At 34.3% G+C, this 27,697-nt stretch overlaps 1 protein-coding gene across 1 annotated transcript in view; it reads left to right on the plus strand.

Annotated features, from left to right (window-relative positions):
• Positions 1-400: 400 nt before the first annotated feature.
• LOC128983050 (transcription factor collier) overlaps positions 401-27,697 on the plus strand; it is a 104,257-nt gene continuing 76,960 nt past the window's right edge. Inside the window, exons 1-4 of the mRNA XM_054402182.1 lie at positions 401-818; positions 15,564-15,717; positions 20,585-20,648; positions 23,788-23,843. Coding sequence (XP_054258157.1) covers positions 646-818; positions 15,564-15,717; positions 20,585-20,648; positions 23,788-23,843 — 447 coding nt within the window. The 5' untranslated portion in view covers positions 401-645. The remainder of the gene's footprint in view (positions 819-15,563; positions 15,718-20,584; positions 20,649-23,787; positions 23,844-27,697) is intronic.

Raw genomic sequence — 27,697 nt, forward strand, 5'->3', positions numbered from 1 at the left:
GGTCGTAGCCTATATAAGTATACAGACTTAAATTATATTGGACAAATTAAGTTAAAAGAATGCAAGAAGAATGAATTTTTTACCAACTCTTAAAATCTGTCATAATTTTACTTATACAAATTACATGAAAGTATTCCTTTTCCAACCCCAATAATTGGCTAGACCATTTTTTTTTATGCAAGCATTGCGGAGATATCGTGCCGCGCCGCGACGCTCGTGGAGCGTGAAGGTGACGGCGGCGGACACAGCGTCGCTCGACGGGTGGCGACGCTCTGAGCTGCGAGCGAGATGCACGCGGGCGGCGGCCAAGCGTGGCTACTGTGACGTCACGCGTCCCTATTGGCTGGTCACGTCCCTTGTGATTGGCGGAGGGGCGGGGCCAATGAGGAGGAGGGGCCGCTGCGCGCACACCGGGCGATCGCTTATCAGTCGCTCACGGGGGACATACACTCTCGAGACCGCGCCGTTACGACATCTACCCGTTACCGTAGTTTATTCGATTTCCCGCGATAATATTCGGGTATGGGCCGGACGGGGGTTCGCTAGTGCCCCGCGGTGGAGTGCGGATACTCGCCGGCCGCTTGGCCGCTGGACCTAGAGCCTGTGGTCGCGTGGGGTCGCAAGTTGTACGCTCCCCCGAGGCCGATGTTCGGCTTGCACCATCACCATCAGGACCCCGCGGCGGGTCTCCACCACCATCACCATCACCACCACCAGCCACGGGGGCCAGTCACGGGTCTCAAGGAGGAACCGTTGTCTACGAGTCAGCTGGCCGCGGCGAGGGCATGGATGCAACCAGGAGTCGTCGACCAGACCAGGTAACTCTCACAGTCTTACTAGGTGAAATACATTAGGAACTACGTTTAAAAAAAACCCATATACAAAAGATTATCTGCATCTATTTTATTATTTTTATACCGTATAAATAACCTATTATTAAAAAAAAAACAGTACATATACAATAGACTCATCCCTAGTGGGTTAGGCCTATATTGGATTAAAATTGTTAGGTGGTAAGTTACACTTTAAAAATATAATTAACTTTTAACACAACAATTCAGCCTAAGATGAATCGGCAAAATATATAAATGACATATTAACTTCCTGCGTTGACTATTATCACATCATAAACAAGACACTATTGTCATTATGCATAAGTATGCGTACGCTGGGTAAAATTTCCTAAATTTAGGCTAAAAAATTCCTTTGATATAAAATGTAAATCAAGGATAAAGTAATATGCCAAAAAGTTCAATGAAAACAATAGACAATAAAATTATTGCTTAAAATATGGACTTAATAAAAATTATGATCAAACGATGAATGTATAGACGAAGTAAATACACAATACATGACTTATATTTGTTGTCAGAAACTTCTTTGGTTCATGTTGCCAGGGTAAAATAGCACTAGATGTGATACCCTTGAATTTAGTTAAATAATACGGCCCGTTAACACCGCGCATAAGAAAACAAGGACACCGTTAAACATTTGACAAACATGGTTTGAAAATTGTACCGGACCAACAAGCAGCTGTAATTAGCTTTAAGCGATGCTATGTATAAATTTAATCCCTAATATTCATTATTCCCTCATCGTGCTGAAACAAATTTTGTATTAGACAATTTTCGTTATAAACAGCCCTTAGATACTTAATCTAAGCAAAATCACAGTTGCTACCAACGTTTAATTCGAATTAAATTCGTAAACTATAAACTTGAAGAATAATGAAATTGAACTATGAATAGGTATAAAGATAATGGTCTTGACAAGGTTTATTAAATTTTTTCTTAAATATAGCCTACAATATGCTACTTCGAACCTAACCCACCCTTATAGTATACAGATTACAGATGTGAAGGCTAACCCTTACTAGAATTCTCCCAAAATAACTGTCATTCGATCTGAAGTAATTTTTTATGTTAAAATACGAAACCCCACGAATGTAGCAAACAATCACCCGCCGTATTTTCACAAAAAATGTTTTTTAATGCTTTATAATATCAATAATTTGCATTGGTTACTTTAATCGGAAGTAGATTCAAGATTCAAGATTTATTGAGCCGTTCAGTTTATAACAATTGGCCAAGTCACTAACACTAAACTAAAATACAAAACAGAGATGCATTCCTCTTGATTCACAAAACAATGTCCAAAGAGCACATACAAATGTCCAAAGAGCACACCATGCATAATAGATAAATAAATAAAAAACTGCAAACAAAACTGTAAAACATGCAGCGGAGAAAAAAAAATATAAAAATTAACAAAGCAGAGAAAAAGCAAAAAGGAAAACTTAAAAAAAAACCACACTCATACCTGTAGGCAAGGTTTAGGTAGTATAAATATATGTATGTATTTTTGTTTTCTTTATTTCTTTCTAATTCAAGTAAAATGGGTTACAAGTAAGTTACACTAATTTTTATGAAATAACTTATAAAACGGATTTTAACTACATCTCACATACTCAGAGCCACAGGCTTAGCATAAAATATTCATGTGTGTTAATAATGATCAGTAATATTGATCAATCTTACCTAAATAAAAATATACAATTCTGTTTATAGTTTATTTAACATGGTTTAGAAAGAACTGAGAAAATTAAACAAAGAAATGTAAACAGATTATTAACAAAATTAATACAACAAATAATTTGTATGTACAGATGGCAGACAGTAGATTGTAGTTATAGTACTTCAAGCAATGTCAATGAATGAAATATCCTAAGTAATGATTTTATTACATAGACATTGATTCTTAATAATTTTAAAACCAGGTAAATTGATAGTTTTTTATAGAACAATAACAATAATGTAATATAATTTTATATTTTATAAAAATAATAATTTAATATTGTTTACACCAATACTCAATATGCTATAATTGGGCTGTCAACCAGGTACAACTAGTTACATAACTATTAAAAGGTTCAAGTTCAACAGTTTGAATGAAGAACAAAGTACTCAAATCTTAATTAACCCATTAGAAAATAATGTAAAGTATAAAAGTTAAAAAGAATAATAAACAAACCATGACAATGCACTGGGCTTTTATCAAAGTAATTCACACCAGTAATATTCTCCAACTTATTCTTTTTTTAATTCAATCAGGATCTTTCCATTAAAAGTTTAATTCATTGTAACTGGACAACAATCTAAAACGTGTGTATAATAACAATAACTGGGATGGTAATAAAAACAAATCGTTAAATAACTTTTATACACTTCAAAATCATTGACTGGTATGAACTAGAAAATTGCAATTCTTGTGATCAAAAATTATATTTCAACGTTAAAAAATAAGTAACAAAATAATAGTGGGACAATAATAATCAGAATATGTAATATAAAATTTTAAGCTAACACCAATACTGTAATAATGTAATAACTAACAAAAGCCTTTTTAACAAACTGCAGTGATAGCTTAATAAGCTATTAAATGTGGCTTTTTCTATCGTTAAGGAATTACTTAGCCAATTGTAAATTCGTTCTTGACTGTTGGAAGATAAATAAAATAAAATAAAATAAAAACAAAATTTAAACAGTTTCCGTAAATATAATAAAATATAGTTTACACAAGCTTACACTTATCATAATAAATTATTACAAATAAAAAATCTATATTTTTTTGTTTTGTTATAGAACACGAAATTACTCAAACATTATAAATAATTCCTTCTATACAGTATAATATATTTTCACGTTGTATTCAAGCTGTTCTAATATTAAAAACCAATACTATTAGCTACAAAATGTATAATCATCTAATATTTCGTTAAGGGAAATGAAGGAACACATTTGCACAGGGAAGACTAAAAGCTATCAGTCAATTTGCGTTGTTTTATTGAAAGTTACTTCATGTAGCGTCAAAGTTAGGCAAATAGATTACCTTAAGTATATTACCTGTCAGGTGATGAAATACTTGTTGCTTATTTGGAAAGATATTTTGTTAGACTTACAACTTCTATTTAGATAAGTTGACGACTTCTAAACAGAAGTCTGATGGAATAAATAACGTTTTGTATTAATTTGCATTAATATATAGAATTAAAAAAATAAAGTTGTCAACAGTAAATAGTTTTTCTAATAAAAAATAATGTACTAATGTCGAATGACATGTGTATAATGTAAAAAAAACCCTGTTAAAATGTTCTAGTAGAACATAGTTTGATGAAGGACCTTTGATTTGATATTTTTATGAAAGTTTTAACAAACAACGCAAGCAATATAATATAATAATATAATATTTGGAATAAGTCATATAGGCCTAAAGCAAATACAGTTCAAATAAATACGTGGCCTTTTACATTAGGTTAACTTTATATCCAACAAATAATATGTTTTGATAAATATTTAAACGTAAACACAACTATAAAAAAATCGCAGCCTAATCATTTTCATCTTGACAAGTACGACATAGTTTTATAAAACCTTTATGTAAGTTAAACAAATTTGATAATTTATAAATAGACAACTAAGACAATTAATGAATTAAGAAAAACTTCCAATTACATTTATCTTATAATCCAAAAACATATTTTTTTAACGGAGTTTAGTGGCTATTTTATTTTTTACTTCTTCTTTTAGATTCAAACAGACAACTTCGTCGTATAGTGCTAGTAACAAGCTACAATTGTAATTAAATAAATAACTATGCAATCGTTTACAACAATTGGTAAATCACTATAAAATTTATACGATAGTTATTCAAATGTTTGTACAGTACATCCGTTAAGGTATTTTATAGAAATTTATTGTAAGAAAACATTTTATACTTTCAATAATTTCAACTTTATTGATGCAGAGACACTACTGCTATTACACTTAGTATGTACACAACTTATGTATTTAGTTTAGTGGCGTATTAAAATAAATTTAATATACGTACCCTACTTGTTTAGTTAAATAATAAAAGAATATAGCAGTCTTGCATAATAAAATCATGTTTAACCTATTTAGGCCTTAAATTCGCCCAAAACTACAAACTGTTGAATAAGATGTAAAACCTATGTACGCCATGTAAAGAGTGCTTTTTGTTTGATTTTAGAGCAGAAAATTTATAATTTTATACCCAATTAGGCCTGATAAAAATAAAAAAATAATAAATAATAAATAAAAATAATAGTAAAAATATATCCTATAGTATAATTTAAATTCACGGTGCTTTTTCATTAACAAAACGGAAACGTTATCTTCAAAGTCACACACTACATAAAAGGACTTATGTTTGAAAATGTTAAGATAATACAACTTACTATCGTAATTTAGCACGAACCAACATAACAACTTTTACATAGTTAATTTATACCATGTCACAAATTGTTATTTGATAAAATTATAAAATAACATTATATTTTCAGTACTATAATTTCTATGTTAAATTATTTAAAATAACAGAAAATTGTCTTAATATAACAAATTTTTGAACTTTTAAATACTTTTTAGAATTTTGAAGGTTGATTTAAAGAACTTACTTTTTTGAAGAAAGGTTGATTTAAAGAACACATATAAGACTATTTTCTTTTTTTAATTTAAAATAGGTAAGAAAATGTTATGATATTATATCAATTCGGGTATTAAGCTTTCTCACATTAATAATTTTTTTCAATAATTTTATAATACATTCGAACCAATTAAATAGGCCTATTACATTATTTATTATCAATGTACAAATATTACTGAAAAATCTAAAAAAATACTCTATTATATTGAGTTCATTCTGATTTGTTATAACATTTATTTACTAAACCTAGCACAGTCCCACCCAAATCCATTACCTGAACAAACCGTCAGCGAGGCAACAGCTCCGATATTTGTACAACACACACACACACACACACACACGAACACACACAAACACGCAGACGAGGACATATGATCTGTGTTTTAATTAGTAGTAGGACATAATTAGCCGACACACAATAAACACCTCAACTCGTTTGTTTTACACAGTTTTTTGTTGACACCAAACACCGTGTAGTAGTCTCACTTACACTACGTATGGCGACCAAGTGTTGTCGTTTTAAAATATAAATTAATGGATCGTATTATGATTTTCATACCACCAACAACATTTTACACTATCAAAAAAGTTTAGCTTACAAGGATTGAATAATTGTCACTACTTATTCATTATAAAAATAATTTTGTTAAAAATATTTTTGTTAAACACTATAAAAGGGAATGACAAATTGTTTTAGTGTATACTAAAATTACATTCGATGTTACACTAAAAGGGTTGAATTTGTTTTTAGTTTTCCGCGCAATTTTCCGAGCTAATTTATTAAACATTATTTTTATGACCTCGTTATTAGGTTATTAATTTGGTATAGTCATAATATATTTGCAGATGTTTCCGAATTTAAAAACATAAAATTTTAAATGAAAATATTCTCTTTTATGACTGTTATTATGATGAAATAATAACAATTTGTTAATCTAAAACTTTGACTTATTTGTTTAGTTAAAGTAATTTAAACCTTAGACATATCAATTGGATACTCTGTATTATCTAATAAACTATTTTCCGGATTATAGATTTTTTACTTTCTAGCGGCATGCATCCATAACATACGATTAAAATTTTTAAAAAGTCTTGCATCTTATGCATTTATATGTATGCTAATACTTAGATATTTAACGATTTGCGATAATAAAAGTGACCATGTTTTCATTACTTTTTTTATGAACTATTAGTTTAAAACAAGAATATTTCTATGAACATATAAATAATTAGGCTTGATACTGTTTCTGTAAATAACTTATATAAAATATACTTCACCTTATGTTTATAAACGTTTTTATACATATACATAGTTGTGTTGTATAGTTCTGATTTAAACAACCTATTAAACTAAATAATTTTAATACATAGTATTATATACACTTTAGGCATATATTTTTATAAATTAGTTTAAATAATATAGTTGTATTTAACATTCATTTCAAAATCATTGTTTCCAATTCACGCTGTACCATATACCTTAAATATTTATAAATCATACTGTTCGATTGCTTTTGTTCAATAACTTCAACAGCATTATACAAGCAAAAATAATTTGTCAAATCTGGAAAGTGATCATTATAAGTAACGAATACAAGTAAGAAGATAATAAATAATAGTATAATGACTACAAAATTACTATTACCCTTTGACTATGTACTATGGTATTCAATATGTACTAAAATATTAGATTTTACAGGTTTACTTGGGGTATACTTAATTAGGCCTATGCAGATACCTTTTGCACACAACTTTCACTTAATGCGTTCTTGTAATTAATGAGTGCAGTTAATGAAAAAATTATTAATTTTATGTTTAACGCAATATTTCTCCCCTTAGACTGACATTACATGTCACATATTGCATATAATTTTAAAGCTTAAAATGTGGAGATGTTTTTTTATATTATTTGACAGTTTTAATACGACTTGATAAAAAAAATTCTTAAGCGAGTTGTAGTGCCCTTTTTATAGATTTTTCATTTTTTTACTTAAGTCAAATTTACAAACTTTTGAATGGATTAAGCTGTACCATATTATACGTACTCTGATATAAAACTTAATGGCAATTCTAAAAATGTAATTAAAAATATCATTATGTAGATTAAAAGTTGAGAAATATGAGATTTTATTAGGCAGTGTCAAGAAATTTTGAAAAATCTAAAAATGGCTCTTGCCGGAAGTAGGAGTGAGATATAATCATCCAAATTGCGTATTTCTATTGCAATTTGGGTGCTTAATAATGTCTTAAAATATTTGACATTGATTACCAAACATCCTGTATATATAAATATCCAGTGTTAAACAAACATTCACCTATACTTATTTTTATTTCTGTTCTAGTTACATTAAACGACATAACATCAGTGCTATATAAATTCGTGTATATGATAATATTTTTAACAGTCGTAATACCACTGAGAGGAACAATACGTATTGTGATATAAATCTGAGAGCAAGAGTCAGGCAGTAAAGTGAGCGCGAAGTTGATTGCAGCGTGTATCAATAATATAGAGAGGAGCAGCACAGCGCGGAGTCCTCTAGCTTTAGGTCACCCTCTCATGTCTACAACAACAGTAGATACTGTATTGTGAGATAAATCTGAGAGCAAGAGTCAGGCAGTAAAGTGAGAGCGAAGTTGATTGCAGCGTGTATCAATAATATAGAGAGGAGCAGCACAGCGCGGAGTCCTCTAGCTCTAGGTTACCCTCTCATGTCTACAACAACAGTAGATACTGTATTGTGAGATAAATCTGAGAGCAAGAGTCAGGCAGTAAAGTGAGCGCGAAGTTGATTGCAGCGTGTATCAATAATATAGAGAGGAGCAGCACAGCGCGGAGTCCTCTAGCTCTAGGTTACCCTCTCATGTCTACAACAACAGTAGATACTGTATTGTGAGATAAATCTGAGAGCAAGAGTCAGGCAGTAAAGTGAGCGCGAAGTTGATTGCAGCGTCTATCAATAATATAGAGAGGAGCAGCACAGCGCGGAGTCCTCTAGCTCTAGGTTACCCTCTCATGTCTACAACAACAGTAGATACTGTATTGTGAGATAAATCTGAGAGCAAGAGTCAGGCAGTAAAGTGAGCGCGAAGTTGATTGCAGCGTCTATCAATAATATAGAGAGGAGCAGCACAGCATGGAGTCCTCTAGCTCTAGGTTACCCTCTCATGTCTACAACAACAGTAGATACTGTATTGTGAGATAAATCTGAGAGCAAGAGTCAGGCAGTAAAGTGAGCGCGAAGTTGATTGCAGCGTCTATCAATAATATAGAGAGGAGCAGCACAGCATGGAGTCCTCTAGCTCTAGGTTACCCTCTCATGTCTACAACAACAGTAGATACTGTATTGTGAGATAAATCTGAGAGCAAGAGTCAGGCAGTAAAGTGAGCGCGAAGTTGATTGCAGCGTCTATCAATAATATAGAGAGGAGCAGCACAGCATGGAGTCCTCTAGCTCTAGGTTACCCTCTCATGTCTACAACAACAGTAGATACTGTATTGTGAGATAAATCTGAGAGCAAGAGTCAGGCAGTAAAGTGAGCGCGAAGTTGATTGCAGCGTCTATCAATAATATAGAGAGGAGCAGCACAGCATGGAGTCCTCTAGCTCTAGGTTACCCTCTCATGTCTACAACAACAGTAGATACTGTATTGTGAGATAAATCTGAGAGCAAGAGTCAGGCAGTAAAGTGAGCGCGAAGTTGATTGCAGCGTCTATCAATAATATAGAGAGGAGCAGCACAGCATGGAGTCCTCTAGCTCTAGGTTACCCTCTCATGTCTACAACAACAGTAGATACTGTATTGTGAGATAAATCTGAGAGCAAGAGTCAGGCAGTAAAGTAAGCGCGAAGTTGATTGCAGCGTCTATCAATAATATAGAGAGGAGCAGCACAGCATGGAGTCCTCTAGCTCTAGGTTACCCTCTCATGTCTACAACAACAGTAGATACTGTATTGTGAGATAAATCTGAGAGCAAGAGTCAGGCAGTAAAGTGAGCGCGAAGTTGATTGCAGCGTCTATCAATAATATAGAGAGGAGCAGCACAGCATGGAGTCCTCTAGCTCTAGGTTACCCTCTCATGTCTACAACAACAGTAGATACTGTATTGTGAGATAAATCTGAGAGCAAGAGTCAGGCAGTAAAGTGAGCGCGAAGTTGATTGCAGCGTCTATCAATAATATAGAGAGGAGCAGCACAGCATGGAGTCCTCTAGCTCTAGGTCACCCTCTCATGTCTACAACAACAGCAGATATGGTGATGTGTGCATGCAGTCATTCTCACTAACACGGATACCGAGAGTCAGCTATTTATGCTGTAAAAATACATATAATGACAAATACTAAATTTTTATAGTGTACACAAAAATGTTAGCAATGCCCTAAAATGGTACAATTTCAATTCTCGCTTTGGCAAAAATGTTAAAGAATTGTAAAAAATGTTGATAGTAAGGATCGCTTTTAGAGGATTCTGTGACTACGGTGGATTCAACGTATGTGATTCTACAATTACTGGATCGCTATTGTCAACATTGCATGTCGTATTATTCCATCATAGGAAGCCAACCTATCTACAGTACCACTATCAACAATTGGATCATGTACAGTATCCAGGTAAATTTACCTGATTTGTGCCGTGGTCCGATTGTCTATATGTACAGGAACTGATGCAGCTATGTAAACGGTAACGACACTGATTTACGGAATTAAAAGAACCAAAAGTTGCTTTGCAAAAGCGAACTTTATCTTCACATCTGGTTTATTAATTACTCAAATGGTTGTATGAAGTACAAAGTATTCTTCATAATTCGATACTACTGTTATACCGTCATAAAATAAATACCGAAATAAGAAGTAAGCCTTTGAAAAAGATAAAAAATCAGTGGTTATATCACACAAAAGCATCGATAGCTAAAACTAGATTTTGCATTTTATCAGTAAATCTGTATTCTGTGGGGAATATCTGTAGGCCAAAGCGCTTACAAAGATTAACTCCTTTGACACATACAATAAACACTTCAGTGATAATTGAGTTTTTAAATTAGCCTCCAAACTATATACCCGTAGTCTTGACAGAGACAAATTATTGGTTTTCGTTTAGTTCTACAGCCGCCATTGTGGCAGAAGAAAAGAGGCGGAGTTCGGCTACAAATAGACTTTGATAGATTTCATTCTATTCAGACAGAGGCTTGTAATAGGTGGCTAATTTTAGAATAAAACGGTTGCCTGCTTTCAACAAAGGGTGTTAGTTAATTGAATCCCAAACAACAGAAGACGACTCCATTAGAGCGCGTTTGTGGCTCTTCTTGACTTGTTTTCCCATCTTTTCTGTGTTTTCTGTTATATTTCATCATCACAAATAATTAATAACGCATAATCTATATTTAACTGTATAATTTCTGTTTGGTTAGGAAAATTGGAATGTAGTAAAATGTTATGGGTCTCAGTACATATTTAATCGATTGGACTAGTCTCTTGCATTATTAATCCTCCATACTCAGTCTATGCGGAATTATCTTGCTAAACTAAAAATATAACTAATTAAATAGTTTTCAAAATGCACAGATTTCCTGTACAACTATTTTAGAATAATATAATACGATATATTTCCTATTAGCGTATGATGGATGAAATGACTTCGGCTGCTTTCTTTCTACTAGTCAACTGATGATTTATGAAATATTTTTCACTAATGACATCTAAACCCATTTTCATACTTCAGTCTACCGCTACAGACATCCTTTTTTACAACGTTTAAATTATCTTAGTGGCGGAAACTAAAACATTTGAGAAACATTAGATATAAACATATCATAGTGCGGGTAAACGTATACTGATAGTTGCTGTATTTGTTTTGACCTCGTAATTGGCATACAACACACTCAACATAACAATAGCACCAGCAGTATGATATAATGAGTGGGATATGTGAGGGATTTGTGAGGTAGGGGGAACAACTTGATGGATGGACCTCGTTGTGCTTTCAATTGTAAATAAGTGGTAAGATGTTATACAACTGTGTGTTTGTGTGTGTCTGTGTGTATGTGTGTGTGCGTGTAGGGTGGCCATCTGTGGTCCACCTGAGCCAGTGACTCATCGGAACATCAGATAACCCAGAGATCGATTGTTGAGTGCGTTTGTGTTTGAAAAACAAATACTGGTGTATTTGTATTTCGATAATCGATATTTAAAGGAGATCGATTCGATTATTCGTTTAGAAGTAGGGTGTAAATGAAGTGACCGATGTTTAAAGTTCATATACCTAGCCTCTTCAGTTTAATTCTTACCAAAAGACTTGGACAGAAGCTAAGATGTTAGTAGAGGACCTGCCACCGTGACAGCTGACATTGCCGAATACTGACTACTGTCTGGGCTCGATGACAGTTTTACCACCTTCTCACGTCCATCAGCACCACCATGGACGTCCTGCTGAGAACTCCCGCTGATGAACGGAAGGAAACGCTGCGGTCGGTCGTGAGAAACTCCACATTTCTCGTGTTTACATTGCAAATCTTAAAGATAACCTTAGCTGCGAAATGTGTAAGGAATGTTGAAAAACATTAAAAGGACAAACTGACACGTTGAGCTTAATTATTTCAGTTTCAAGTAAATCAGTTGTTTATTTATTTATTTTTTCTCAACGGCAAACACCATTTTACAGACAATACATTATAGAATTCAATACATTAGCAAGCAAGACAGAGATGAAATAAAAATTAGAATAATTGAGCAAAACTCGGGAACATGAGCAATAAAAAAATACAAAATTAACAAGAGAAAAAGAAAAGAACCTACAACAGGTAATAGGTAAAAAGAATAAACTACTTGAGAGAGAAAAAAACATAACCAAGGTGCGGCAGTCTAAATAACAAAGTAAAGGAACAGTGATCATTACAAGAATCAAACAAAACAACAATAGATCGGTACAATAGAGCGGTAGGGAAAACTAAAGGTGGCTGATTAAACAGTTAAAAATTACCTATCCACGCATTTCACATCAATGTTTGTGTGTTTTTCCTTAAGGTAAATCTCTTCAGTCTCCAAGTACATAACGGATAAACTAGTATTACAACTAGAAAAATAAATACTCGTTAACAGATTCTTTTATTAGGAGTTACTAATTTATTTTTGTAAATATATATATTTAAGCATTTAAAAAAAAAACGGCTAAAATATTTCAGCTCTGAATATTGATAGACTTAAAAAAGTAATACAAATATTTTAAAGTAATTTATTTTTTGTTACATCATTGCCAAAAATGCATGCTTAAGAAGTGATTGATGGAGTAAACATGAGTTACCTGCACATTGTTGCGGGTGTCACATATCGCGGGAGATTAAGGTAAAGTGGCGGGTAATGAGAGGCGTTTAACCGGCGCGGCGGAAGAGGAAGTGGCTTATCCGAAGATTGTCCGCGCGACGTGCCGTACCACTTACCTTCCTCCCCCACCCTCGGCCACCCACCGTAATAACAATATTTTCCACGCCGAGATGAACCTTGATTGAATTATGTCTCGCATTGGAAAACTCACTTTCCTCTGATATAATCCTGTTATATGACTCCGCAGTCTAACTCTACAGACAAACTTCTAGCAGAGCAAAGACTAAAGTAGTCACTAAAAAAATTGCTTATTAAATAATCGAATACAATGTGATTTATTTGATGTAACGGTCACATTACTCTTTGATTAGACTGCTCAGATCTAAGTACAACTATAGCTTTGTACTATAAATTCGTATGTCACGGAGTTTATTATACAAAACGCTGCTCATCTATAACATTTCTCTACATTTTTGGAGGAATATTTTTTTTTATTCTTAAATTTACGATGATTTTCCTTTGAATTTACAGGTTAACTAATTACGTTAGTGAGACTTTAGCCACTATATAATAGAAATATGTTGAGCAAGTTTTTCTAAGGACCATTATAAGCATGAATAAAAAAATAAATGTTTGCATTAATTATAAACATTTATGCAAACATGCCTCGTTCAAAATAACTACTCAAAAATTAGCATTTGTGATGACAAACAAATAAAAATGCGCATTAAGTTTTGTTTTTGTTGATGAATTTAAAATATCAAAATTTAAATTAAGCTTGATTAAAACTGAACTACCAAGTGTTATCATATTTTATAAATACGTATGTACATTTTCACTACAACTGAATTAATTTTTTTTAAACAGGCAAGTTAACGATAAGTTTTATACATTTTTAAATAAAATTTCCAAAAGTAAATTAAAGATAATCACCGTGTTGAATTTTCTCAGCTCATCATTTTATTGTTTCGTATTTTTTTTATCAACAGATTCATTTATTTGTTCGAGTATTGTCTATACTAGCTGCCTCACATGACCACACTCAATGTCAGTGTCGAGACTGAACTGACAATGATTTAGCATGCTGGAGATGGTTCGGTCCGATGTAGAACACTACTTTAGCAAGAGGATACGAGTAAATCCTCAACTTTTCGTTCACTACAGAAATAATATTTAAACTACTGAAAAAGATAACTATACTTAATATAGAAATCATAAGTATTTGGAAATAGAAAGTGTGGCACATGAGTATTTCTCTCCTAAGCAGAATAGGTAAGGGGTAAGCAGGATTAAACGCTAAGGAAGGAAGTTTCAAGCGGCAACAATTTCCTTAGACCTCCTTAAGGAGGTTCTTCGCTCTAAGTCTTCCTGTGTGTACACTACAAGAAGGGTTATGTAGGGAGTAAGTGGATATAGCGTTATTAATATGAATAAATCCTTAATTTGAATTTCATGCTTCAATTCATATTACTACTAAGAGTGTGAGCTGTCAAACAAGTATAAAACAATTTTTATATGTGGCAATTTATTTACTAGTTAAGGATTAAATAGTTTACTGTATACTGTACAAGTAAAAGTACACTGTATGTATGTTATAGTATCTAGTTTGATCATTTATTTCAGTTTTGTTTAATCGAACTTAAAAACTAATTTTTCAAAGAAATATTTAAACATACTGTACTTTATGTACATTAAGGAGCAAGGGTTCACACATAACGTAAAGATGTGCTGTTATTACAAAACTTCGTAAAATATAGACTGATTTGAATATAAATTTATTTGAATGAATACTCACCAACGGTTCACACTACTTATTATCAAACCTATATTTGCGATGGATGTCCTAAGTCTTTAAGTATTTAGAGTCTAAACTACGAAATATACAAGGTATTAACCATTGTTCTTTCCGTATCTGTCCTCCACGAGACTTTAACGTACTTTAACTTTGTATGAACATTTTAGACCTTCCAAATAGCTTTATTTAGATAACATTATAGCAAAGACCTTTAGTAATAAGTAAATGTTTTCGGATTTATTATATTATTCAAAACCATAAAAACCGATACACGCAAGTTACCGGGTCGTGCAAGTTGAGAGTAACCAAGTTGTACAAGAGAGGTGCTACACGGGGTGCTTGTATGTGGTGCTGTAGCTGCAGCGTACATCTTACATTCTACATTCTACTGTGTTATAACAACTTTTATAAATACATGTACAACATTCTACTCTAGGTTAATGTAACAAAAAACTTGATTCAGATCTTGTTAGACGCAGGTTTAGACTTGTAAACTGGCATAATGTGTTTACAATTGGTTTTAAGGATATTTGTATAGTTAAACGTAGTATTAAATCAACATTTGCACACTCTATTTAGGGTCACTAAATCTTAAGTATCACACTCAATGGATTTCCCTGAAATAGTTTATAGCAAATTAAATATTGGTATGAAAAGTCACTTTATATATTAATACAAACATCATTATCACTATAAATAAAGTCAGCGTCAAGTCTGTAAGACAGGAATATGTCTTTTTCAATAATGGATTTAGGTTAATAGGGGGGTTTGTTATGGAGGAAAAGGGTTATTCGTTAGGTATTGAAGGTTGGATCTATCCTGGCTATGAAGATAGGAGGTTAACCCCTTGTTTGGGTTTTGGGGGTTTCTTTGTTAAGCCCAGCAATTGGCAACCTTGTTGTGGTAAAGGTAGAAGCCCTTTGCTATATAAATGTCTGTGTGTTGCAGTACGGGGGTTGGTCGAGCCCACTTCGAGAAGCAGCCGCCCAGCAACCTCCGAAAATCCAACTTTTTCCACTTTGTGATCGCTCTCTACGACAGGGCGGGGCAGCCCATCGAGATCGAGAGGACAGCGTTCATTGGCTTCATAGAGAAGGACCAGGTACAGTGATACTTGTTGAGTTTTATAATTTCAAAATTCTCAGATATAAAAAAACCTGAATTTTATGACAACGCATCACAATAAAATCTTTACCATTTTAACATTTACCAACAACAACTAGAATGACAATCAAAACAGCATAGGAACAGCGGAAAGACGAGTTTGTTTGGCGGAGATCGGACAGATTCCGTCCGCTGTTAGCTAATTGGACTTTTAATGAAACTGATGTCACGCTTTAAAATCAGCTGCACGAGGAGAGGGACGGCGTAATTTAAATATCCGTGACGTTGCGCCAGCACGCACACGCACACACACACACACACGCCCGCGGTCGTATCGCCGCCGGCTAATTTCATTTATTACGCTGATGAATTATCCGATGCGGCTGAGATATGGTCGCCACAAGTCGATAGAGGAGGGTAATTAGACTGAAACAAAGCACCGTCCCCGGCACACTGTCGTGGTGATATGTCGGATAAACGATTTTCGTCCGCGGTACACTTTAGTGGCGATATTACGAAAAACAGAGCTTTGTCCCCGGCACACTTTCGTGACGATATGTCGGGAAAACAAAGCATTGTCCCCGGCATACGTGACGATATGTTTAAAAAAGGAGGGTTTTACCCTTCACACTTTCATGGCAATATGTCGGATAAAGGATTTTCGTCCGCGGCACACTTAAGTGGCGGTTTTTCGAAAAAAAAACATTTTCCAAGGCACACTGTCGTGGAAATGTGTCGGGAAAACAAAGCATTGTCCCCGGCATATTTTCGTGGCAATATGACGAAAAGCAAAATAAAGTATGGTTCAAGGCATACTATCGTGGCGATATGGCGGATAAGTGAAGTGTTGTGCGTCCGGTGATATCCTTTACATTGATTTTGCCCGTTCACATGGACCACAGAAACCTGTGCATGGAACGTATGCAGCAATGTATAAGGGTGACGTATAAGGGTGAACTGTACTGATACAAATTAGTACAGTAGTAGACTCCAGGATCCGAACCTACGACATCGCTGCCTTGGTTGCGAAGTCCGTGGTGCTCATGTCTAAGCCACTGATTCACCCCTCGAATGATAAGATATGTCGGATAGCAGGGTAACGCGTTATTTCGAGCATAGTATATCTTTTTCCCTCACTACACAATACACAATATGAATAGTGTGATATTGTGTAGTGAGGATGACCACCGACCTGTAGCGTGAGGTGGCGTGTAGTCCTTGCGTGGCACTCACAATTATCAGACATTAATCCATCTGATAAGGGAGCAGATAATTAGACACAGGTAGATCGATGAACGGAACAACAAACTTGCACTCTGACACCGGAAATACTTTGTAGCTCAGTGAATGTAATGTTCTACATAGGCAGATATTAGAGTGTGGAAAATAATTGAATAGTCTCATACACGTACATTTGTCCTAGGTGCTAGGCTCTAGCCGGTGAAAGTTTTAAAGATTTCTTCAGGCTAGGCATAGGGGCTGATTTATTATAATTTAGAAAATTCCATTTGTGTTTTGCTGGAATTAAACCCGATACCTTAAACCGAAGACTCTCGCTCTACCACAAAACTAACCTGCTCCCAGACGCGTACTATTAGGGTCTATGAATAGAATAAATAATATTATAATGCTTCTTGAATGATTCGTCTAAATTATTACTATTGCGTGCTACTTATATTGTACTACGTGTTTATACAAGCTAATGAAGTCATTTATAATCAAATGTAAATTATGATCTCGATAACTCAACAAGCATTATTAAGTCAATGGACAAATAGAGCGTATACTGAAGAAAGTGTTATGTTGGACTGTAGTAAGAAAAAGCAGTCCATCCATCTACATGACTCCTTGTTATGTGTATGCTAATGCTACAGTCCTGCATATATCACTGGCGAAGTCTTCACAAGGCGCCCCAAATGTACCTCGCTAGGCTATTACCGCTATAACGTTGTGATGTTTATATGTTTTTAGTGCGAACTGCGTTTCGAATCGGACATCAATGATCTCGCACGATGTGAAACATACAGGGTTAGTAAAAAGTGTGGAGACCCCCTGTTTTTTTTTTAACGGCCCATACTAGAAAAACTAAACTCGGCACACCATTATGGCATGTTATGAAGTACTTTTTGGGCATAACCGCCACTTGGTGTTCATCCCCGAAATGGGGGATTTTGGGGGAAACTAAAATATTTCAAATACAAAGACCCATCGAGTGACCACCCATTTTGAAGGTCCTGGTAAAAGAAAACCAACAACACAAACTAGAGGTCTCTATCTCAGTTCAGAACAAAATGGCAGCTAATTGAAATTATCATAAGTTCCCAAACCCAAAAACGGGGATTTTGGGGGAAACTCAAACATTTTAATCGATGAGCCCCATCGAGTGACCCCTCATTTTGAAGGTCATAATAAAAGAAAACTAACAACGCAAACTATTGGTCTCTATCTTAACACAGTAAAATATGGCAGCCAATTGAATATAAAATTGCGAGTTATTTCTGATTTCTAAGGATTTCAATCAGCTTCCATTTTTTACTGGATTGAGATAGAAACCTCTAGTTTGCGTTGTTAGTTTTCTTTTACCAGGATCTTCAAAATGAGGTGTCACTCGATGGGTCTTTGTATTTGAAATTTGTGAGTTTCCCCAAAAATCCCCCATTTTGGGGATGTACACCAAGTGACGGTTATGCCCAAAAAGTACTACATAGCATGCCATAAAGGTGTGCCAAGTTCAGTTTTTCTAGTATGGCCCTTTAAAAAAATAAAGGGGGGTCTCCACACTTTTTACTAACCCTGTATAATATTAATGATATCAATGTAGGTATACTAAAAATAAAATCATCAGCAAATTTTTGTTGATATTCTAAACTGTCAATTATTTGAGTAGATATACTCTCTCAAACAATTAAATCATGACACACTTTGATAGATAGTTTTATGAATAATTCTTCAACTATTTATCTTAAGATTGGTGTTAAGTTTAAGGCATGTTACACGTTTCTACATTATTATAAATAACTTTTTGATCAGCATTGTACGTGTTATTAAATTTACCGAAAGTAAATAAAAGATACGACTAATAACACTTAAAACATATACTTACGCTTATACTGTTAACTCACAAGACAGTAAATATACATACAAGATGGTAAGAGGTGATCGATTTCGATTAGACACTCCAATCATCATTCGCGTCATTCGCCTATTGGGTCTGATGATGATTGGAGTGTTAAATCGAAATCGATCACCACTTACCATCTTGTATGTATATTTACCGTCTTATGAGTTAACAGTATAAGCGTAAATATATGTTTTAAGTGTTATTAGACGAGTCTTTTATTAACTTTCCGTACATTATTATCACACACTGCAGTGAGGACATGCAAGTACGCCTACAAATGGTGTAATTCAGTAAGTTTAAAACTATTACTACCGTATATAAACTTCACCAATGTATATGATTAGGGGTTGGACAATCGGTCTGTCAATTCCGTGTTACACCACAACATAACGACGTGAAACGCGTCAACCGCGACGTCAGACAACGTAAACGCCAATAAATCATTCAACACCTAATCATGGATAACTAGACACGTGGAATTAGATTATCCTCTACTGTGAACGACGCGTCACATCTCTGACCACAACACATAACATGGGCTCTGATGTGATGTACAGCGTGTAGTTACTGTATAAGTAAGGCTGTCACTGTGCATATAGAATAGCTACATAGACACTGAAGTAACTTAAATATCTATATTCTTTTAGTACAGTACAATAAGAGGCTTCTCTGTAACACCTCTTATTTGCCCATCATACTTCGTCAATTTTTACTGTTGATGTGTAATTTTAAAGCTTATGATCTGCTCTCGTCTAGTAGAGGAACGGTAACTAAATATGTAGTAGTTTACGCAACGATCGTGTGAAGATAAGTGTTAACGATAAGAGTAGAAAGTTAAGACTATTTCGCGAGTTGCGTACACGACCCACGATAGTGTTTTAATTACTAAAAATAACTACTCAAAACTTCTAAGAGAGGTTTTGTTTTCGTTTATAACCTCTCATTGCCACTGACATTGATGCAACGAATCATTGTACCAAACACTAATTGCACCAATCAACAATTAAATTGATCTAAACAGCTTATTAGTTGACATTCAAAGCATTGCAATTTTACTTCTTCTCTCTCAATCCTAGAACCTCATTGGTCCGTTACCCGTGTTGTTAAGTAAAACAACGCGGTGATCTGTTAAGTAAGTAAACGAAACTGTTAAGTGAATCTTTTAAATTCTAAGGACTGAATTGAATCGGCTACTTAAAAAAAACTGTCGTAGGTAAAAGTTCATTTCATGCTTTGCCGATTGTCCCCCTATTGATGTACTTGTATAATGTTATAGACCGTTGATACAGTTTTCAAGAGTATTATACACTCAAAGTGTCAATAGCAGATCAGAATTTTCACTTTTTTCAATAAAAGTCTTCCCTTTATAGTTTAGTACTGACAAGTGGATTCGTGTTTTAAAACTTGATTCCAGAAGTTAAAAAGTAATATTTATGTGTAAGCCAGTTAAAATGTCAGCAAGTAAACGAAGCCGTTGTCTGATGGAAATCGACTGTTAATTTAAACATAGGCGGTTTTTGCAGTCGATTGTTGATTGGAATGATTTAGGGTGGCAATGCTTTTCAAATATCGCATTCATACATCGAGCAACAATGTCGCAAATATTTGGCAATAAAATACAGGTATGTGTGTCCTAAGCTAATAAAACAGTGCACACGTTTACAAAGATTGTCTTTGCAGCTATGAAAGTACAGTATTATTAGACTATTAGAGAATATCTAGTAATTGCAATATTTTCTTTCAGGAAGCTGAGTCTCAAAAAACGAACAATGGTATCCAGTACAGGCTGCAACTACTGTATGCTAGTGGTGAGTAAATATACTTTCCCTTCAGTAATACTTACAATGGTGAAAAAAGTATATGCAGGATGTTTTTAAACGCAGCCCAACGATAACTACCAAGAGACACTGTTTAAGGACAAAATTAGCTTATAATATCCCTGTGTCTTTTATTTCATTGCCAACCACCTAATATGCATTGTTGTATTCTTGTCTTCAAGATTTAGTCTTCTCAACATTGTATTTTCACAAGCTTAAAGAGTATATGTTTTGTAGAAAAATGCATTCGAATTACATTATTGGTGCTATGCTAAAGAAGGTTTGTAATTAGGTTTCCAAGTATGATTATAGTTTATATTATAACCTTACCGAAGACTTGTTCCAATTTTAAGGAAACCAATCTATAGAAAACATAAAACGTATGGCTACAATGCTTACTTTTTTAGCACATGGAAATTTCACGTTTAGTCTCATTCACTATCAATTCCTTATACCATAAGACCGTGCAGGTAAACATTCAACCATGCCTAGATAAACTGATGGGCAATGGAATAAAAACAAAACAGGGATACTAAATTATGAGCTGGTTTTGTCCTTAAACAATGTATCCACTCTCTGTACTTGTTATTTGAGTCGAGGTTAAAAATCCCTGTACAACTCATTTTATACTCGTACTTTTAACATTTAATAAAAGTATGGAAAACAATTCAACAATTTTATATACAAAGGAATTTAAATCCAAGTTAAAATTATAAATAGTTGATAGTGTTACCAGAAAATATTTTTTAAATTCACTACCGTACCGGTTTATTGTTAGATTGTTCAAAAAATTACACACATTTTCTCACTTACATTTTTTATATTGTCATCGAACAACTCAATTTAACAATGCTTATCATCATGGCCAACTGTTTCCGCAGAAAACAGGGAGTAATGTTCAACAGTTCATTGAATTTGACAGGGTGCAAGTAACTTACCAAAACCTCATATTTTCGATGGGTGAATGTTAATGTTAACATAATACTCGATAACATTTGTCCGTTGTGCCCAGTTCCCAGTGCCTACTGCCCAGTAGTGCCCAGTATGCGAGGTATACCGTAGTTACACATAGCAATCATTAGTGTAGTGTAGTGCCCATGTAGGTGTGGTAACGTTACATGCACCCACACAGTACACGTCATACATCACATGATCGCTACTAATAGACTAAGTGCGCGGTAGCCTATAGCCACGTGGTCTCGATTAATTACCTATCGACCAGCTCAAGACACCCCCTCCCCTTCCCCTCAGGTAGGGATTATCAATAATATATTTAAGATGATAATCTGGGTATAAATCTGAGAGGCTTATGGCCAAATACTAATTGCTCTGTGTCCAGACCCCGTCCTCTCCAGCCGTTGTGTCTAGTAAACTGCTTGTAAGTAAATTTGATAAATTATACACAAATTGTACTTAAGCCATTCATACACCAACCTAAATATGCCTTATTTGACAACTCATCTCGGTATTTCCTTTTATCAAATCTCTCTTACTTATAAATATGTATTTCAATTTATTTTCTTCAAGTATATACACACACGTAGATTTTAGTTTGCATGACTCCAAGCGGTTCGATATAGTTTATTTTCACCTCCTAATCGTATAAATAATACCACATAACACTGATAACCACACATAAATACTGTTATATGAGGATAGGATTTTTCATTAATGTTAATAGCAATCACAAATCAACTACAGTAATCATTACAAATGATTACATTAAAAATGATTTTTCATCCAACACCATTGAATGCTTACTTAAAAAGCAGTAAAGTATAATCAGAAAACTACAAAATTCTTACCTAATGATTATGATCTTAAACATCCAAAGACTTGGATTATTCTCTAGGTTAGCCTAACTAAACATCGCATTAATTTGGTTTAAACTTAGAAAAATGATAAAATCATAAGATAATGTAATAACACATGCGTTCTATTATGTATATAGATCCTCTATATGTATTTTAACAATATATTAAGTATCTAAAGTTATCTAAGAGTAGGAAGAAGACTCGGTATCTCATCTGTACTTCTTACAAATTAATGTCATTCTTGAGCTCATTTCCGGGCAAAAATGTACATCTTGCCAAGTTTTAGGACTTTGTAACAAGGGAAATGGCCGAAGTTGACTCATCTGTAGCAGTTCAGCGTCGTTAGAAGACCCTCCGTCCTGAATAACATTGTAATAATTAGTGGTGCAACGTTTGATAATGTCAATTATATGGACACGTGATGTCCTGAGGCAGTCAAGTATCTGATTTGATTTAAAAGCAAATTACTGACGAAATAACTACGCCAATCTCAATCAAACAGAGTACATTACAAACTTCTACATACTTGCATATGTGGTTGTTTGCACAAGATCTCAGATACCAATGAACGTATCGCAAGAACGTAGTTTTTTCTTTTGTACATATTGATATAGGTAAAACCCATATTCCAAAATCTTAACACGTCATAAAACCGAATAATCGGAGCGCGACGCCAATTTAAACAACTTGATTGGATTTTTTGGAGAATATTTTGTTTGAATAGTAGAATGGTAATTTATGCATATCTTTCCAATAACTCGTGTTATATTTGGTAACCATTGCCGGGAATAAAATCATAATTCCTAGAATAATAGTGATGGTAAAAATAATAATAAACAACTTTATGATTTTATTTAACTCCCAGGTTTTGTTGGAAGTACTTGATAATCACGCCGGATATCCGAGTAACCTTTCAACCCTCTCAACAATGTCCCTCAAACAATCTCGTCGACAAAGCAGGTCCACAAAGTGCTCGCCATTACCCGGTTAACTTTAAACCGCATTAACAATTCGAGGTGTACAAAGCCATGTTTGCTCCTTCGGCTGGCGCTGTTTGCTCGGATGTCTTCACAGGGCTCTCCCCACCGTTAGCCACAGGATCTGCTTTGTTTGCGGTCACACCGTTAATTGTGCTCTAACTGTAACTTTAATGAGCCTTTTTGATCCTACTTCTTGTTCGTTTAATAATTCCAGTGCGGTCGACAAAGGGCTTTTGTCACGGCCTGATTTGCAAGGCCCCTGGAGACCTGCACAGGACCTTGTGCATTAATGTCTCGCAGACTCGACACTCAATTACATCCAAGTGTTTGTTTCAGGAGTTCGACAGGAACAGGACATATTCGTCCGCCTCATCGACTCTGTCACCAAACAGGTAGGTCCATCTTCATACTTAGTAGTACAGTATTTAGCATTGTCAGCGTATACACAAACACTTCTGTCGCGACTAAATCAGATTCTTTAACAAAACTTCAGTTGAGATTGAAATGAAAGTTTTGTTCGAAAGGGAAACGAAAGATTATGATCAAGACTAAGTTTTGCGTTCACATATAAATTATTCAACAAAGTGATTTTTTTCCTGTGACACTAGGCAAGAGCCTGGTATTGTTTTTCACATTACTTCAGGCTAGACCAATGGTTACGCATTATCACTTACATAAAATTAATTGGTGATTAGGCAGGATTTGAACCCGGGACCCCAGGAACCGAAGTCCCGCGCTTTAACCACTTGCTCCCCAAAGTGATAGTAAAGACAGGAGTTATACAATTAAATGTTACTATGGTGTTGCACTATTGTAATTTAGGGTGATGTACCACGTTTTTCTGAGCCTTCCTTACTGAAATGGGAGAGGCTTTTTCATCCATTAAATAAAGCTTTAGTACATGCTTTCTTTCGGAGTGAATATAAAATACATCATCAATTAAAATTTTCTAAATTGTATACTCAAGTTTTATTATATTCAATACACCTTGATCTCAACCGGTCTCGTAAGTAACAGTAGAAGTAAGTTGCAAGTGTTTGCGACAAGAGCCACTGCAGTGTTCCAGTGCAATCATGTGGGCACCAATGACCATTAGCTTGCGTTAATGGGTCGTAATCCGATTGTTCTGATGTCAATATGGCATTAGAAGCAATGGTCCTTTGACAGCTCATCTAACCTAGAACGGTCAGACATCAAGCAACCGTCATGTTGTGTAAACTACTGTAGTACACACCCAATCACCCGCCACTTTTAATGGATTCAGTTTAGAAAAACATGACACATTTTGAGTAGGTAATAATAGACAATTAGACGTTAGAATTAGACGTTGTGTTTAAATTAGTTTTCCCGTCTATAATCGCACCTATTATTATCATACCTGTATAAACGTATGTGTATACTCAATACTATTGGTCAGACTGAATGTTGAATACTCATCCCTAATCAAATTTCTTATTACGTTTCTGTGTTATATAAATTCAATGCTCACCTAGTGCAATAACCTTTTGAAAATCACTAACCTTTTTTCATGCATGTGAACTTCAATCAAGACTAGGTTAAAGTTCAAACTTCAATAATAATAAACGGGGTTGCTTTGATAAAAAATAGAGCTGAGACTATATAAAACAAAAGTCAAAGCTGAAACATGTAAGCTACATTCCATTACAGTACATTACTGAGTTCAGACGTACCATCCAACTAAATAACAGCTGGCTCACTACTTTAAACTATTAAATATCTATGCGCGTGAATAAGAGCTACAATGACGTAAAGAAACTTTCCTCGTTTTAAACCATATCTTTGCAAAATAGGTTTGTGCACCAGTGACAAATAATGGTGGAGTGACATAATACTTCTAAAGTTTCAATTAATTGTGCATAAATTGATTACCCCAATGAGTTGAGGATATTTGACACTTTTCGGGTATAAATAATAACTAACTATAGGAACCAATGTTTAATTTACCAGATAATATGCGTAATGTATAGTTTCTCTCGGATTATTCTTCACTTTCGTTTATACAGAGTCAATAAGTAAAAGTAACGAATGAGTATTTTAAATAGGACAAGGTTGAATGAAAGATCAGATTAGGGATGAACAAACTAATTATTTTATTACATCTTGAGTAACTGATAACTCTGCACACATGAAAGCGTACTGCCACTGTTCGTTCTTACTCTTATTTTGTAAGTCAAATTCTAAGATTCACCGATAATCAAACCGGTTAAGAGGGGAAGTTTAGTTACAACTATTAAGTTTCATTAAGCTAAGATGTAATTACAGATAGAGACATTTGATGATTAGACTCCCCTAGTCGCCCCTACACACAGCGATGTTTGCGGACCAATCTATTACATGAGTCAGTTGAGCCAATCTGCAATGTAAATAGTATCACATAGACCACGTGACAGCCACGTGACTCCCCCCTCCACCGCCCCCCATGGCCACGTGATTACGGTATTAATTCTTAACAGAGGCTAGCTTGTTATGTGCAGCCTCCTCCTTTACTGCCCTTTAATATTGTATCATACAAAAATCAATACACTGTGATTGCATGCCCTGGAGCATGTTGCTCTCCGCGGCCACAACAGAAAGTGGACTTGATTAATTTGAGTTTAGTAAAATAAACGTCAACGATGTGCAAAATTTGAGTATTAGCCTTTTATCCAAACTATTATATGAATGATTTATCGAGGTCCAATTATAGGGGCATAAGGTCGAAGTAAAACTAATCACTCTATTGTACCTAATTATCAAATTGGATAAATATTAGTTTATATTGTTATGCAACGTTTATTGTCCTCTTCCTTAGCTTCATTGCATATAGATGATAGTTCTTCTATAGTTCACCACACAAGTTCTGCCTGTAAAAAAAGTTATCCTTAATGTGACAAAACTGATTTTAATGATTTATTTATGTAATTTTATGGAAAAAGATTGTTTCATTATAATTTGCTTGACATAGCCCAATGTTAATTTGAACCCTATTTGTTTAGGTCGGGGTGCTGCCAATGTCGTTGTGAACAAAGCCCGAGTATAGATCGGGCATCAATATTTCATAATCCTTTTAATGTTTTTGATTTTTAAGATCGTTTTAATGTTTTTATTACAGGCTTAGTATTATTACGATATATTATTATTATCATTGTATTAAATGTCATGTTTTAATATTTTATTCTGAAATGGCCACTATATGGATATAATATATAATAATATACGGTATATAAACTGTATAAAAAATAGTAAATGTTTTAAAAATTTAATTCGATATGTTATCTATTAATTTATAAATCAAAAATAAATGAAAACATTGGGGTAAATTTTATATGTTCTCTGTCATAACATGACTATTTTTAGACCATTTTTTAAATAAAAAAAGTCTTACCACCCTATAACATATATTTTCTTAAAGCTATTCATTTTTTATTTACTCTTAAAAATAATGTATGGTTTGTGGTGTTTTGATTAAAAATAAAAAAGTTAAAGTTTTTTGAATTAATACGAAAATGCCCAGTACAAATGCATATAAAGCCCTGGTAGTGTCCATAGCCTTTGACGTGTTTTAAGATTAAACCTTTTTAGTTCAACAGTGTCAGATGTAGTTTGAAGAAAATAGAATATAAAATACGAGAGCATTAGTTTAAAATTTGTTTATGCTTATTAGCTAACATCTGAAATTATTTATTTTACATGGAATGCGGGTAAAGGTTTTCTGATCTAAGAGCAGGTAAGGTGGGTGTTGAAGTGGAAGGAAGGGATTGAAGGGCAGTGACAAAGAAGTGGCGAGCGAGACTCAGGCGTGTAAACTGGATTAGCTTGGGGCGAGTAAACGCTAACAAATAGAATTAGCGCGTGAGCTGCGGCCACAGTAGTCCACCATCTGGCCGAGCTCACACTGTACTTCTACACCAGCTGAAAATTGGCGTATTTACTAACAATTGTATACGCGAATTCATGTGGTTGGCATGCTAATTAAAAAGATAAAGGGATATATTATGCTCAAATAAAAATATTGTCAAGTTTTTAGGAAACCTGTGCCAGAACGGGGAAGTAATAACCAGACACACAATTTTTTTAAAATTTTAAAGTTATTAAAATTTTTTCTTGTATATAAATCCTGACGTTTTGGACACAAAGATTGCTGGGGTATGAACAGTTTTAATCGTTTTGTCTAACTCTGTGTTCTGCATATTAAATTAAATTATTGCACCAAGTTATTGTTACAATATTTCTCTCGAGTTCTGAT

This window comes from Macrosteles quadrilineatus, unplaced genomic scaffold (assembly GCF_028750875.1).
Source record: "Macrosteles quadrilineatus isolate MER2022 unplaced genomic scaffold, UCM_ALF_1.0 Scaffold_1__1_contigs__length_201487025, whole genome shotgun sequence".
In the NCBI taxonomy this organism is placed as follows: Eukaryota; Metazoa; Arthropoda; class Insecta; order Hemiptera; family Cicadellidae; genus Macrosteles; species Macrosteles quadrilineatus.